At 39.3% G+C, this 15,282-nt stretch overlaps 1 protein-coding gene across 1 annotated transcript; it reads right to left on the bottom strand.

Annotated features, from left to right (window-relative positions):
* Nucleotides 1–828: 828 nt before the first annotated feature.
* On the bottom strand, nucleotides 829–14,602 carry ATP6V0A2 (ATPase H+ transporting V0 subunit a2). The gene is made up of 20 exons (XM_029961137.1): nucleotides 14,549–14,602; nucleotides 13,929–14,007; nucleotides 12,708–12,805; nucleotides 11,738–11,875; nucleotides 11,142–11,242; nucleotides 10,316–10,442; nucleotides 9,431–9,513; nucleotides 8,998–9,091; nucleotides 8,438–8,650; nucleotides 7,755–7,905; nucleotides 7,270–7,409; nucleotides 6,363–6,520; nucleotides 5,376–5,466; nucleotides 4,961–5,079; nucleotides 4,293–4,509; nucleotides 4,044–4,163; nucleotides 3,441–3,560; nucleotides 2,680–2,797; nucleotides 2,091–2,262; nucleotides 829–1,174 (listed from the first exon to the last, which is right to left on the bottom strand). The coding sequence occupies exons 1-20, from the start codon at nucleotides 14,585–14,587 to the stop codon at nucleotides 1,075–1,077; spliced, it is 2,478 nt and encodes an 825-aa protein (XP_029816997.1). The 5' UTR covers nucleotides 14,588–14,602; the 3' UTR covers nucleotides 829–1,074.
* Nucleotides 14,603–15,282: the final 680 nt, after the last annotated feature.

The raw sequence follows: 15,282 nt of genomic DNA, 5'->3' as shown, positions 1-15,282 counted from the left end.
GTCCCGTGCCGACCCTCACGGCAGCTCCTGCCCCTCGGCACCGGCCGCTCGTTCCCCTCAGCACCGCCTGGGACAGGGAAAAGGCTACGGACAAACACGGGCCCCGCTCGGCACAGCGCAAACGAGGCTTTATTGGGAACTCGTACGAAACAAGTGCAAAATTTAACTTGTGCTGCTCGCGTGGCACAAGGTGGTAAAAGATGACCGCAGTATCCCCATTTTCACACTGATACAAAAATAGTATAAAACGACCTCTTTCCACGTTATTCGGTATAAGTTAAGGTTTTACAGCATCAGGTAGTGCTGCCTGTGTGTCCTCACAGCCAAACAGAATCAAGGATTGAGACCAATTCGTTATTCCCTGTGCAAAAGTTATTCCTTGCTACAGGGAAAAGGAGTAATGCTTCTAATCCTGCCTTCCTCCATAACATTAAATATGAATATCAGTGTGGCTTCCAAAAGCTTAAAGTAGTAATTCTGGGCAGAACTCAGAATGAACAATTAACATTTCCAGTGCAATTTTAAATATGGCCAAAAAAGAGCACGTTGCATCGCTGTGTATAAATTTACACTTCATTATAATACTGGAATACATACTGAAAACATACCTTGCTTCTGTTTCACTGTTGAATTTGCATTGTTGAATTGTTCCCAAAGTGCACAAGATGCAGCTTGGTTAAGTACGTGATTAGTAACAAATGCTTAATACGATGAACATTCTTTCAGATAACTTAAAAGTAACCATTCAAGAAAATAAACAGCCTCAAAAAAAAAAAAAGCAGCCTACTGAGGTTTTAGGACAAGCAGTAACAACTTTTTTTTTTTTTAAAGAATAAAATTAATTTACATTAGTTTATCAAGAAAAATGTACATTTTATATCCATATACTTTACAAGATGCTCCAGATCTGCGATGTCTATCTATGGGAGGTATATTTTACAGTATTATTTGGCTGCATTATAAGGCAATCAGTGAAAACCACTTTCTTCCACAAGAAACCATTCATTGGCAAGATCCAATCACGCGGTTATTTGCAGACAATTCCAAACATTTCTGCTGACAGCAGCCAAACTATCATACATCATCTTTATTAAAATGTAAAGAAATGTGCTTAAAAGAGAAAGGCGTAAACTTGTATCCTGCACCGGAGTAGAATTTGTTCTGAAATTCCACCCTGAAACGAGACAAAAAAACAGAATCTGTGCATGAATCCAAAGGAATCAGCTGTCAAGGGACAGAGCTGTGCAACACGAGAGACTGAACAAAACCAACCCTAATCCTCTCACTTGTTTTCTGTGCAGCTATTTCATCTTCCCACTGCAGTTCCAGGCTAATTCCATGTTTCTCAGGAGACCCAAAGCCACTGGATTGTGCTGTAATGGCTCATTTCTTACTTCTGGCTTCCTAGTTTGTTTTTGAGTTGGTTGCAGTTAATTGCTTTGCAAACGTACAATATCATGAGGACAATGCTGTCATGCAACAGCTCTGCCTCATGTTTATACATTATATTTCTTAAACTGCAAATTTCATCAGGTTTCAAACTAAACGTGCTCTGAATCCACTCCAACGTGCAGAGCTTGTGATATTAAGACTAAGAAAGGATTAAAATACTTAAGAGTTGGCAGCCCCACTCACTAATATAAATGTTCTGTTGAACCAAATAAATTAAATAAACTGAAACCATACAGTGTGATAACCAGGCTGAAATGAAAAATACTTATCCATGTTACTAATATTCTACTTTATGAAAAGCTGCATTACTATAAATTAAATGTACTCATAGTTTGCACCAAAATCAACTCTGAATGTGGTTGAGGTTAATATGCACCATAAGCCAATGTATTTGAATTTACTGAAAATATTCCAGAGGAACAATCACATCCAACTAACAAGCCATTTATTTAATACGATTAAATAAATCTATTTAATATGATTAAATCTATTTAATATGATAATCTATTTAATATGATTAAATAAATCTATTACAGTAGCATGAGTTGCATTTTACACTTTTTTAAGGTACCTAATATTTTGACATAAAAATTCCTCTTAAACAAGCCAGTATATGCTAAAGGAAAAAATGAACTTACCAGTGAAGTCGTATGGCATGGAGAAAAGCAGAAAGCCCCTCCATGATCAACAGGATAAAAACTGTCAGCACAGCAAAGAAGGCCAGGACAGGGACCAGCAGCAAGACACCATACGAGGTGTCCACACGGAGTCCCACCCTCATCACCATCTGCCACAGAACTTCAGATAACTCTGGTAAAAACCAAAATGTTTTCATAATTAATGTTGATACTGAGCACAGTCACCCAGTGAGCCACTCTGACCTATTCCAGTTTAACCAATAGTACAGGAGCCACTGAACACGGGAACTCCAAGAACTCCCCCACCCCAGTTAGTTGCCCCCAAACCCTTCAAATGTTCAAAGGTTTCAAAAATCAATGTCAAAACCACATCTAGTGAGACCAAAATTTTACATAAAGTCACAATTTTAGTCTGGGGGGCTTCTATAGATCATGATGAGTTTAAATAGGGAATTTTTTTTTTTAAATTAAGAAAAAGATAATTTTATGTTAGTATCACTTGAACAGGCCAGCCTCCCTCTAACCAGCATTAAAAATAAAGACAAATGTGGGGAAAAAAACCCAAAATATAAAAAAAATCCCCACTTACGTGCATGAGCAAGACTTAATGCCCAGAGTCTCAGGTATGAGGCTGTGTTAGAAATACATCCCAGACAGTATTCAATGGTATGAATCACCTGATTCATAAAAACATCTGCAAAATTCAGCTAGAAGATAAAAACACATTTGTATCAATTTAAACAACACAGCATAGCATGAGAGAACAAAAAGCAATTTTTCTTTTCCTTTCAACTCACAAGAAATCAGTGGAATCTTTAAAAATCTGCCCAAACTAAACAGCAGCAGTAGGTGGGGACTAGGAATGCTGCCCATGCCTCCCAACCCCCACCAGCAATAATCCTCATCACAAGATGTAATTTGCAGACATAAAAAGACTTTTGTCCAGATGAAAACCCAAGATTAACTAACAGGAAGCTGAGCAGTCATCACCTTCCCTTAAGTTTAAGAATCCATAAAACCATAGATGAACCAGGATTTTTACCCCACTATTCAATTTCAGAAAACCCATATCTTAAAAGCAGAGCCTTATTTGCCAATAAAGCCCTTTTCCTGTTCTCTGCTACAGATGGACTGTGGTTTACTGCAGCAGTCTGAAAAGACCAAGAAATAATGCTAAAATAGCAATAAATAAATATAAGCAAATTGGATTCAGGATTCAATGTCTCTGTAAAGGCTCAGCTAATTTTCTTCCAAACTTCCAGGCACGCAGAGTACAGATTATCTTATTGATTTCCTACTTCTAAATTGCTTTTAAGGACATACAAACTAGACATCAAGTAAAAGCATCACCTCCTCTGCATCCCCTTCTCTGGGCCCACTGTCTGCATGGCTGCTGCCTTCCTCCACATCAGGACACGACAGGAGAGAAAGTTCCTCTTCACTTTCTTTTCTGATTGGTCTGTAGCCACTCTACAAAATGGAAATGGATTGTGTCTTCAAGCAGGTTGCCATGACATTTTCAAAATTTATTTAAAGGCAAAAAGATTTAGAGGAACAAAGCACTATTATGTGTTTCAGTCAAAAATTTTCCAAGTTGAGCAGAAACTGCAGTGATAGGACAAGGAGTAATGGGTTCAAACTCAAAAAAGGGGAAATTTAAGTTTAGGTATACAGAAGAAATTCTTCCCTGTGAGGGTGGGGAGGCCCTGGCACAGGTTGCCCAGAGAAGCTGTGGCTGCCCCATCCCTGGAAGTGTTCAAGGCCAGGTTGGACGGGGCTTGGAGCAACCTGGGATAGTGGAAGGTGTCCCTGCCCATGGCAAGGTCTTGAAGGTCCCTTCCAACCCAAACCATTCTCTGAAATATCCAGTGAGGACATGACTCTGTGCAATAATACAACACCATCTGAACTATTCTGCACTGAGCAAACATGCAGGAGTCTTCCAGCACTTACCCTGCACATTCTGATGCCTCGGCCTCCGCTGTGCAACCAATATAAATACAGTGGTTTCCCAAGAAGCATAACAGGAACACAAAGAAAAGCAACACTAAGTAAAAACCTCTGCAGAGGAGCCTGTTTGAGGAGGGAAAAAATTAGATTAGATCACAAAATCCTAAGTAGGAAAAGCCATCTTGTTTTCCTTTAAAGTGTTATCTGCACAGGGGACACAGGATGTCAGAAGTGTGTAAGAACACCACTCACCTGGCCAGGGTAGAGGCCCTTTGTTTCACCACCACCACCAGGAAACAGGAACATGTTAATAAATTGAATCAGAATACTGGGAGCAGACGTGGAGTCCTCTGCAGAGTAAGCCAACCATTTAAAGAAGATCATAAATACAAGGTAGCCAAAGATGCACATCATGAATAACAGCTCAGGAATAAAAACCAAGTAAATATTATATGTCTTCTTGAAATGCCTAAAAGATAAAAAAGGAGGGGGGGATTAAAAGTAAGTGTTAAAAACAAATATCAACGTGGCCCAAATATAATTTCAATAAAACAAAGCAGCACCTCGCACTTTTGAACAGCAGGACTGACATTACAATCCAGAACTGATTTCTTCTTCTTCAGCAAAATTGTAATCAGATATTTCAGTGGATATTAGGCTCACAAGAGGCATGTATCTTTATTTACCAACAAATGAAATAAAGTCTTGTATTAATTGATGTCTTCAGATTTTTTTGCCATAACACTGATCCATCATCTCATTTACATGAAGGAAGACCTCTCTTTTATGGTCTTTTAAGAACAGTTTTCACAATTACTATTATTCTGTTTTCAAAAACAAATTCCACTTTCTCTTACCAGATTAAGTGTTATAATTGAAGATTTGACAAAAAATGTTAATATTAACTTTGAAGTACTTACAAGTGGTTAAACAGCCCCAATACAACTCCAAAAGTCATGTGAGTCACTCCAAAAATCACCGACATTTTCATTTTGAAAGAATTTAAAAAAGTGAGGCGGTTGCTTGCCAAGTTCCATATCTGAACAAGAAACACAAAACCAGCATTAAAGAACAGCCCAGCAGAAGGAATAAACCAGTATTCTTTCTTTACTGGAGACCAGCATTTTACCTCAAATGGGGATCACAACAGAAATTTGAGTGTTGTGAAAATAGTTAAACTTTTGACTTGTTAAAAGAAAAGATTTTCTTGAATGGAGAATGCAAACAGAAATGTATTTTTTCACAGTAAGATTTATCTTCCTAATACACATACAAAAATCTAATGTCCAAATGACTGATCATCACAAGTGAATAATTAAAAAGAATAAAACTAACCGGATCGATTCCAAAGGGATAAGCTCCATTGTACACACCAGAAACATTTGGATCCAGTGCTAAAAATTTATTAGATTTCAGATCCTCAAGGCTGCAGAGAAAGAAAAACACTCAGATCTTACACTGTTTAATCATAGTGACAATATACACTTTCAGTTCTGCAGGACACTGCTCCTGCTTTCCTTTACCTGACCCACTGTCCCACTTTCAAAGAATCAAAGGATTTCTAAGCACAAAAGTCCTGGCCAATACGAACAATAGCAAAAAACCCAACAAGAAACTCTCAGTCTGGGCTCAGTTTGCACTGCCTGCCTTTGAAAGGAAAGTTTATGGATTTTATTCCTCATTCCCCCAGAACTGAAAGTTTCATTTTAAAAATTCACAATTTGTTTTTAGTGTGTTTTTTAAAACTGACTGACAAACACTCCAGAAATAACTGCTACCTTTTGCAAGGGAAATTTCCACTCTAACTTCACATAGTTTCTAGTTAACACAGCACACACAACCTGCTCTCATCTTAACCAAAGTCAGAGGTCTTGACTCGACTACGTTAAACCACTTCCTGTTTCTGAGGCAACACAAGATGCAAGTTGTGAACTCCTAAATACCTCAGGCCCTTAAAAACTCAAATCAATGAGGTCACCCCACTGAGAAAAAGGAGGTTTGACAATGCACATAGCCTTTTTTTTTTACTATCAAGAAAAGCTGTGCAGAGACTAATGAGTGCCAGGTAATTAATTTACTTCATTAACTGTGACTTTCTTTACAGTAAATGCTGCTCAACTATTCGTTCCAGAAGCATAACCTAGGACAAATTCCTTCAGAACTAGCCCTGTGTTTTCTATTCCTCTCAAAATCTGATGTCTATAGAGAGAGACACCCCTGGAAAATGTATTAAGACAAACCATAAGAAGAGAGTTAAAAGAGGGTTAAACTGCTGCAGGAAGTACATCTCTGGTTTAATGGTGTAGCAAACATGCTACTCACCGCCAAACCTTCTGCTCAAACATTGCTGAAACATTCCATCCAGACCCAAATATATTTATTGACTTGGAAAAACAGTCATTGTAAATCAATCCAGTGTATATAGAAAACAGACCCATCAACAAAATCACGTATCGGCCTTCAAATAACATTTTCATTATCTGTAAGGGTTGGAAAAAAAAATAGGGAAAATCATCTGCTCTGTGAGCAATGGTTATCTAGACATTTGTAGGGGAAACATATTTTTTGACACATAAGGATTTGTAAAAACTAAACATTTTTTCTGAACAGTCACTAAGGAATACGAGCTCTCACGATACACACTGAGACTTTTCTCATTGGTATCATTACACAAATAGTCTTTTACAGCCATTTCCTTCCTGAGACTAGTTTACAAGAAGTTATACATTTGCAGCCATTCTTAATTAAATATCATTCTAATAAGGGATGCAGGTGTTCCTGCATCCCAATCCCATATGATTAAAAAATGAGCTAAAATAAAGTTTAGCAAATTTCAAACTGCAGTTCTTTTTAGAAACAATAAAAGATGGAATCTGAAAAATCATTTTCTCCTCACGTTGCCACCGTGACCACATTCTGTAAATACTCACACCACTGAGTAGCCCTGGCAGAAACAAAGACAAGCCCAAAAGTATCAACTAATTTTTGTCAGTCTTTCATTACAACTTGACTGTTTCTGCTCTTTCAAAAAAAGTGACTAGTTTAAGATATCACATTAATCTCAAGGGACTTTAAATACAGAAAATCCTTAAACAAAGGAAAAAAAACCAGTCTAATACATGTGCAATAAATAATACTTTTCAGAAACATAGTGACTATTCAAGTGAATATAGTGACTATTTGAGTGATCTGGCTGGATGAGAAGGAAATAACCTGTAATTCCTTTTACCTCATCTTGTGATCTTTTTAACCTGGGGTGGTTTTCATACAGTATTGTCAGGAGTGCAAACAGGAACATAAGCAGCCCGTGCCCAAAGTCTCCAAACATAACAGCAAAGAAGAAGGGGAAGGTGATGATGGTGTAGAGAGCTGAAAGGAAACAGCACATTTCAGGCACAGCACAGCTGATGATGTTCTGTCTGAACTGTGCCTAACCAATTCCATCACTTTAATCTCTCAAAGTTTTTAGCTTTAAGTTTGAAAGACATTTCACCCCCAACTAAGAGACCTTTTCCCCACACTATAAATTTAGATCAGTTTAAAGCTTGTTTATTGTGTTTCCTTTAGCAACGACAATTCTGAGGGCAATAGTATGAGCCCAGGAAATAAAACACGTTTTTACCATTTTGCCTTTACTGGTGTCCAGTTCAGCAAGGTATTAAGGCAAGCAGCAATGACAGCACAACCCTCAGCTCAGCTTTCAGAAGGACCAACCTGGATTAACTTCCCCATAGCTTCCAACTCCATAAGCATCAACGATGTTCTGGAACCCTGAGGTGAATTTATTGGTACGTATCAAAGTTGGAGGAGGTTGTGTTGTCCTGATGGTTTCCATGCATGAGGGAATTGTAGCTCCACTCTTCCTCTAATTATAGACAGAAGATAAATTTATACAAGATCTCAGTTAATCTGATCAAACTGAAAACCTTTGCTCTATCAGCAGTTTCACTGATCCTGAATTACCACTAAATTGAGCCTAAAGTTTAATGTTTGTGCCTTCTCTAGAAACACTAATTATGTACAGTGTCTAATCCTTTCTTCATATGAAATATCAGATGAGACTCATCAGTCAATACTAAAAACCAAAGATTTGTTATTAGAAATTCTCTCATATGAAACAAAAACCAACAAAAGGGAACTGCACCTTCTATGAGACTCCAAATAGCACAGTGAGCCCAGCTGGACTCGGGTCCAACACAGAAGTTATTCAACAAAAAAACCCCACCACACACAACACTAAATAAAGGCTCTGCTTACAAAAAACCTGTTTTATATAAGTTGATAGAGACACAGATCTGCCTGTGCCTATTTTCAGCCTATTTTTATAATTATTTCCTTATCTGTAGAGTTAGTTCAAGACCAAAGTTTGCACATCAGAGAGCACTCAGCTGACTTACTGAGCCTTCCTCCAACGCCTGGCGCAAACTCTGGAGATCGGCCACTGGACACCAAACCTCAGCAATCAAACACTTCTTTGTGACATCAAAACTGCACAGGTTGAGTACATGGTAAATGGCTTTCATCTTCTTCACCTGGATAACCCAGGTGTAGATGGATTCCGATGCTTTACACAACACCTGGTGTAAGTATTCCTCGGTTTTATTCAGCACCTTTGACCAAGACAAAAACACAAAGAGTTCACCAAAAATGTGACAGTGGTTGTGTTGACCACACACTGTGTTGACCAGTGTGTTGACCACAACAAGAGCACCTTGAAGAGTCCAAGGCTGGGCCATGTTTTTAGGAGGGCAAACAAACCTCTGCTGAAAACAGAAGGCAATGCCAAGTGCCCTGAGGTTTAACAGACACATGCAACATGAGACCAGGGCCATGACATCCTGTCACACTGAGCTCCAAAGCTGTATGTATTTTAGAAATGTGTATTAATGCTCAGATTTATCAAATGATTTCCTATGGTGCTACAACTGCAGCAAAAGCAAATCTGTTCTTTACTCACAGTAGTAAGATCCTGAATACGAACGTTTAGTCCTTCGACAACTGCCCGGCGCTCCTCGGTGTTGTTTGGGTAGGGATACACATGGCAGTGATAGCTACAAAACACAGAGGTTTGTGTTAAGTAACAAACTAAACCAAAACAAATCACCCACCCCCATGCCACAGTCAAATCTGCAACACACCATTTAATAACCATGGAACGGATTCAACTGAGAGAGTTGGTATTTTGCCTGTACTTAGTAAAGTGTGCAGGTAAAATGACTCACATGTATTTGTACATTGCCTAATTATAGAGCTGGATGCAATGAGGGAACAAATTTAACTTCAAAAGCCTTGTCTAAATATCAACACTTACCAGAAAGGGGTGCAGGGGAAAAAAACAAATAGAAAATAACCCAGGTAGAAAGAAATTCTACATTAGTTTTACTTCTTACCAGTCACAAATCTTCTTTACTTTCTGGCCAAGTTGTTCACCCCAATAGGACACTAAGAATGCAACCCACCTTGTGGTTTCACCCTAATAAAACCAGAAAAAGGTAAGTTAATGAAGTTTGTTTTAACCAGCAACTCCATTGTTTTCACAATGGAGTTATATTAGAGCAAAATAACAAAGCCGAATAATTAGGAAAATCTGTGTTAGTAGCACTGATCTTCTGTCATTTTCAGTAAAGATGAAACAATAAAATTCAAGAGTGTCAGTATCTGTCTGGTTTTTAGGGGGCATTTTTTGTATGTCGGAGAAAAACAAAAAGTTTTCAGGGAAAGTAAAAGAGAGATTTTATTTTACCATCTCAGAATTCTGAGTAACAAAGGAGTCTAAAAAAAGGTAACAAACTAGAATCAAAGCAAAAAAAAAAAAGTGACAGATTAGGTTGCCAGAATTGATTTATAAAAGATTAATTTTATAAGTTCAGAGAAAAAACCTCCTGTACTTGACTCTTTTTTAACTACTGAATGAAGAAGGAAAATGGCTATTAAAATGCAATGCACTGTACAGACCTAGTTAATAAATATCCAAGCAGCCATTTATGCCACGTATTTTGATCAAGGTGGCCAATCATAAAGTCACATAAATTCCACAGTAAAGTTCTGCACTCCTGAAGCTCAGCCATGGTAAATTTGTTGCTGCTCCTACAGTCACGTCGGCACCGAGACCTCGAATTTTCAAGTCTTACAAGTTTTAATTCTTTAAAATGGTTTTTCCTCCAAGGGCACTGGGAAATCATTGCCATTCACTGCAGGCAGACCTGAGCAGCAATTCTTTCAAATCATATGAAAAGTACAAACAAAATAAACTGATGATTACAATGTTTACTCACTGTATCTGGATCTTCCAGAGCCTCATCCAGCTCTGCATACGTAAGGAAGGGATAACCTTTACACACTCTCCACAGTGTTTTTTCAAATGCTTCAATTTTTGCTCTGTGAACTAACCCAGATATGAACCTATGGAAAAAGAAAAAATTGAAATATAAGATAAAACTCACGAGAAAAGAAATGAGAAACTCAGAGTACATCATCACTCAGGATCACAGTTATGATAATTTAACATCTGCCACAGCTGGAGAAGGAACACCACCCTGAACAGGAAGGAACTGTAGAGAAAATACCAGCTGGTATATAAAATTTCTATTTGGAAAATAAACAGACTGCAAGCCTGAGCACACAACTAGAATTATATCTAACTGGTTATTTCTGTGACAGTGAAGTTTGTAATTTTTTCCTGCCAAGATACCCACTCATAAGGAAGCCACAGACAGCAGTATCCACTCAGCGTTTCAAAGGCAACACAATTAATGTTCCATTTACAACTGACACTGCCAGGTGATTGAAACACTCTCTGTTTATCAGGGAAAAAGAGTTCAAACAGGACCAGGAAGTAATGATTGGGAGATTTTCCTTCACACACATTCTTGGTTTGATGGAAGTTTGTGACAGGATTTTTTGGCGCTGTCCTACTTATCCCTTCAAATAACCCAGGTTTTTTACAAAAGTACATTGGGGTCAGACTCCTGCCTTGTCTAAAACCACTACAGTCACACTACAGTCCATCTTTTACAGAACAACCCATTTTTTACAGCAGCTCCTCAAGCACTTTTGAAGCAGCACATACTGTCTCACACACATGGCCTGCCCCATACCTACCCCAGCCTGGCAGTCAGTCTGTGCATGCAGTTGTAATCCACTAATGGCTCATTTTCCACAGATGGAAATTCTTCATAATTTGCATGTAAATGAGATTCATACTGGCAAATAAAAAAGAAGGATCATTCATAGCATTCAGGAAAAAAAAAGTACTTTCATTCCATTATTATCATAAAGAAGAAAAGCTAATTAAGTAAATTATTTAATTACAAATATAAAACCCCTCTCCTGTTCAATTCAGGCAACAGAGAGACCTTGTGACCTCAAGTGCCCTGCTCTTAGCAACTGAAGTCAGTGCTGTGAAATTACACTGTAAATTTCTTAGTACAATTTATGCATCAAAATAACACAATTACACAATTCATTTTCAACTGGCACCAGCAGTAACATTCAACAAAGAGAGAAATCACCAAGCTCCTCTTAAGCTCAGGGCTGCATTTTGCCCTGTACACGAGCCCAGCATGGCACAAACCATCACGAAAAATGTCCAGGGCTGCAAAGCCCAACACCAAGTCGTGCACTGAACTACAACCACTAACAAGGTGAGCCAAAAATGCCCCACAACACACGGCCCCTGGCAAACCCCCCAGCAGTACCTCAGATGTTCTCCTGACAATGCTCTGTGTGACCTTCAACATGTACTTGTATTCTGTCAGCTCAAGCAGGTTTTTCCGCAGTTTTTCTTTGTTTTTAGTTACTTCCCTCAATTCTGTCTCCAGCTTCTGCAGCTGTTCCTAAGGCACAGAGGGGGGAAAAAAGACATGGAATCAGTTACACAATTTTGGAAAACAGAGTAGAATTCATTTTCAGCACATGTTATTTGCCACAATGATGGGAGTTTCCCAATTTCTTAATTAACAGGCTCCACAGGTCTTATCCCTCGTCTGCCAAAGAGTGCTTTGTATTGAGTACACTTGATCCTCCACTGGCATCTCTTAAGTCTGTTCTGCCCTTAATTTGTGTCCAAGTAATGCAGAATTAGAACTGCAGATAGCACAGAGTGGAAGACACCCATTTATTCCTTTAATAGAATTACAGCAAAACAGAATGTTATTCAAAATTATATCTGTGTTTTACAAGCTTCTTTTCTAACAAAACACAAGACAAAGAATTCAGAGAAACCAGCACCATGTTCTGCTGGGCAACCAGCACTGGAACCTGCAGAGCCTTGGGCATATAAAACTCCCACACACCTGGAAATTTCGGATGCACAAAGAGTCACAGTGAGTCCCAAAGCAATAAATGAGGCCGAGGGATTACATCTAAAGACAACATTTTGCCTGGAACAGTGTAATATGCCACTCCATGCAATCCAATGGATGGCTGCACACCCCAGGAGTTGGCTTTGACCCTTCACAGGGATTTTGTGTTAATATCAAAACCTCACTGGCAGGCTTTGAAGTGACACTGGCAGGAAGGAAAACAATCAGACAAAAAGGAAAGCGAATGCTTCTGTCTCCCCCACCACACCCCTACAACTGAAGTCCTAATAAAAGGGCAAGTAATTAAGTCTGCAATTAAGTTCCAATACCCTACACTTCGGCATCTGTTTAGTGGAAAAGTTACCTGGATTTCTAAAATGTGCTTCAGCAAGGGAGCAGGAGGAGCAACATCTCCTTCAGGGAGTGAAATACCTGCTTTTTTAATTTCTTGTACTAAATATCCTGGAGTGAGAAATAAAACAGAATCAGAAAGGAAACTGCATTGCCTTAGACTTCCTACAATGCTGCAGAGTTGACCTTCAGCTGATCTTGCTGGCACTGATCACTCTGCAGCACCAGGCCCTGGCTATTTTATTCAGTCATTTTAGCAACAACACACACTAATCTTCAAAAAAGAGGGACTGACAGAGCATAAGGGATAAAACACACCGAACATTCCCGCCTTGGAAGTTTGCACAAGTGAGTGAACTTCAGAGGCCTGCGATGAAAATCTCCCAACCACAAGTACTTTGTAAGAAGCTTTAATATTTCCTAGAACCTCTTAGTTGCTGCACATCAGTTTCTATCACACGATCACTTCACTTTCTGCCAGAAATGGCCATTCTGCTCCTTGCCCCATGTTTGGATAAAAAGTGTTCAAAGAAGGAGGCTTAAGGAACTTTGACACACGTGCAACTCCCACTGGAGAGGGAGACTGCCAAAACAGCTGCTGGCATGGTGTGGCATGACCAGCACGTGCCTCTGGTGAGAGATTCCAACAAAAGGAATCCCTCAATGGTAACTTTTCCCCAGGATACACTGAGGAAATCTGCATCTTGGCTGTAACGCTCTGCAAACTCCCTGTTCATTAACTACCATGAGAACACAACTACTGATAACATAATTACTAATAAGGGTGCTTGGAAGATCAACAGTATTGAGTTACACAACATGAAAAAAACGGGGAATATCTTACAGTCAAGGAAATATCCAGAGTAAAGCTTCCATTTTCCTAGCAGAGTTTTAAGCAATCAATACTGAAATGGTCTCAATTATTTATCAGCAAAACATTAGCAAATCTTCTTCGCCTCTGAGCTCAAAAGAACACTGACCTATATTTAGTGTAAGTGAATTTCACAGCTCACAAAACCACAGAAGTCATCTCCAGCTCCAAAAGTCTACATAAAGACTCAAGAGATGAGTGTATGGATGTCTATTTTTTCATACATATGAAAACTCTATATGAGTCTACAGCAGTCAGACCACATAAGCTGGTAGCTGAAACCTTCACTGTAGTTCTACTCTAATAATGTTAATTTTAATAAAGTCAGGGCTGAGAAAGGTCAGATATGAAAATAAAGCTCACCAAGTATTCTTTCCATCTCTTCACATTTCTTCACTTCATTCACATATTTTCTCTGAAATACACTTACATTTGGGTTAAGCTGAAGGAGAAGGACAAAATTCTTATCAGATATTCAAAACAGCAACATCCCTAAAAAACCACAGCTGTTCCTGTGACTTCCTAGAGACGGTTTGCACGTGTTCTGTGTGCTCTCTCTTTCTAAAGTGCTTTTCAGCTAAGAAGGTACAAAAAACTAAAAAGATTAAAAAGTCTTCAAATAGCAGAATTGGTTTTATTAAAGCAGAATCATCCATGCCATTTGCTGGCTGTACTCAAATAAAAAAATCAATGAGATCTCCTGGAGAAACCATTCCAAATCTTATTTCTACAGTTTTAAAATACTGCTTAATGACTTCAAATTAACAAACCTTCCTACAAGCAAATTTGTTGTGATGGATTTCCACAGAATCTATGTTAAATGTTAAGTTTTAAAAGGATCTTTTTATGTATATACCCCTACCATAAGTGCAATGTCTCTGCCTACTTATTCAACTTTTAAACAGAACCAATAATGTGTTATTTCTACAATAAATGGTGTATCAAGTGACTGGAATGGCATCAAATGTTAAACATACACTCACATTGTCGTTCTTACAGATCTGCCTCCTCCTCTGTACCATATTTACTAATCAGCTGTTAATTTGAGTTCTCCCAGCTTTCCCTGCAAAGATTCTGCAACCTACATTTCTGATGTATATTTGGAAGAAATTCCAAAGTCTCAGTCAGCAAGCAAACATCATATAATTATGATGAGACAATGCAGAAAGAAGGTTAATTATTGCCCAACCCAACAGTCAGGCAGGTAGTTTCCTGCAAGGTGAATTGCTGCTCCAGGAACAGACGTGTTTGACAAACCAGGAGCCTGTGATGCTGAAGAAACAAACCTACAGAGCAGCTGTTTCAGTGGGGTGGACACGTCACTGAGGTGTGCACACACACTCAGCCCGAAGGCACTGTGGCTACACGTGGCCCAGGGGGTCTCCCACAGGGTCCTACTGCAAGTAACTCCCAAGTTCAAGCTACTTCGGTGAGAAGGTGGGATGCGGCCACCCCAAAGCAGGGAGTGACAGGGAGGCCCGAGCTCCAAACTCTGACTTCCCATCACCCGTCCCACCCACCTGGAGACGCTCCTGTGTCACCTGCTCCAGGGGACCCTGCCCTGGACCTCCAGAGGTCCCTTCCCACCCCAACGACTCCGTGATCCCTGTTCCAGGGGAACGCGACCCAGGGACCGGCCACACACCTGCGTGTCGGAGGCGGGGAAAGCCGGGAACGGCAGCGGTCCTGGAGTCCCGCTCCTTCCCAGCGGCTCCCC

This window comes from Manacus vitellinus, unplaced genomic scaffold (genome assembly GCF_001715985.3).
Source record: "Manacus vitellinus isolate BGI_N305 unplaced genomic scaffold, ASM171598v3 scaffold_31_pilon, whole genome shotgun sequence".
NCBI lineage: Eukaryota > Metazoa > Chordata > Aves > Passeriformes > Pipridae > Manacus > Manacus vitellinus.
This window is presented reverse-complemented; position numbering and strand designations above follow the sequence as displayed.

Excerpts from the sequence above, each read along its gene's own strand:
- ATP6V0A2 (XM_029961137.1), bottom strand. The coding sequence starts at position 14,587 with ATGGTACAGAGGAGGAGGCAGATCTGTAAGAACGACAAT. Across the intron at positions 12,806-13,928 it reads AGAGATGGAAAGAATACTTG|GATATTTAGTACAAGAAATT; the intron begins GTGAGCTTTATT and ends TTCTCACTCCAG. Across the intron at positions 11,876-12,707 it reads AGCACATTTTAGAAATCCAG|GAACAGCTGCAGAAGCTGGA; the intron begins GTAACTTTTCCA and ends TCTGTGCCTTAG.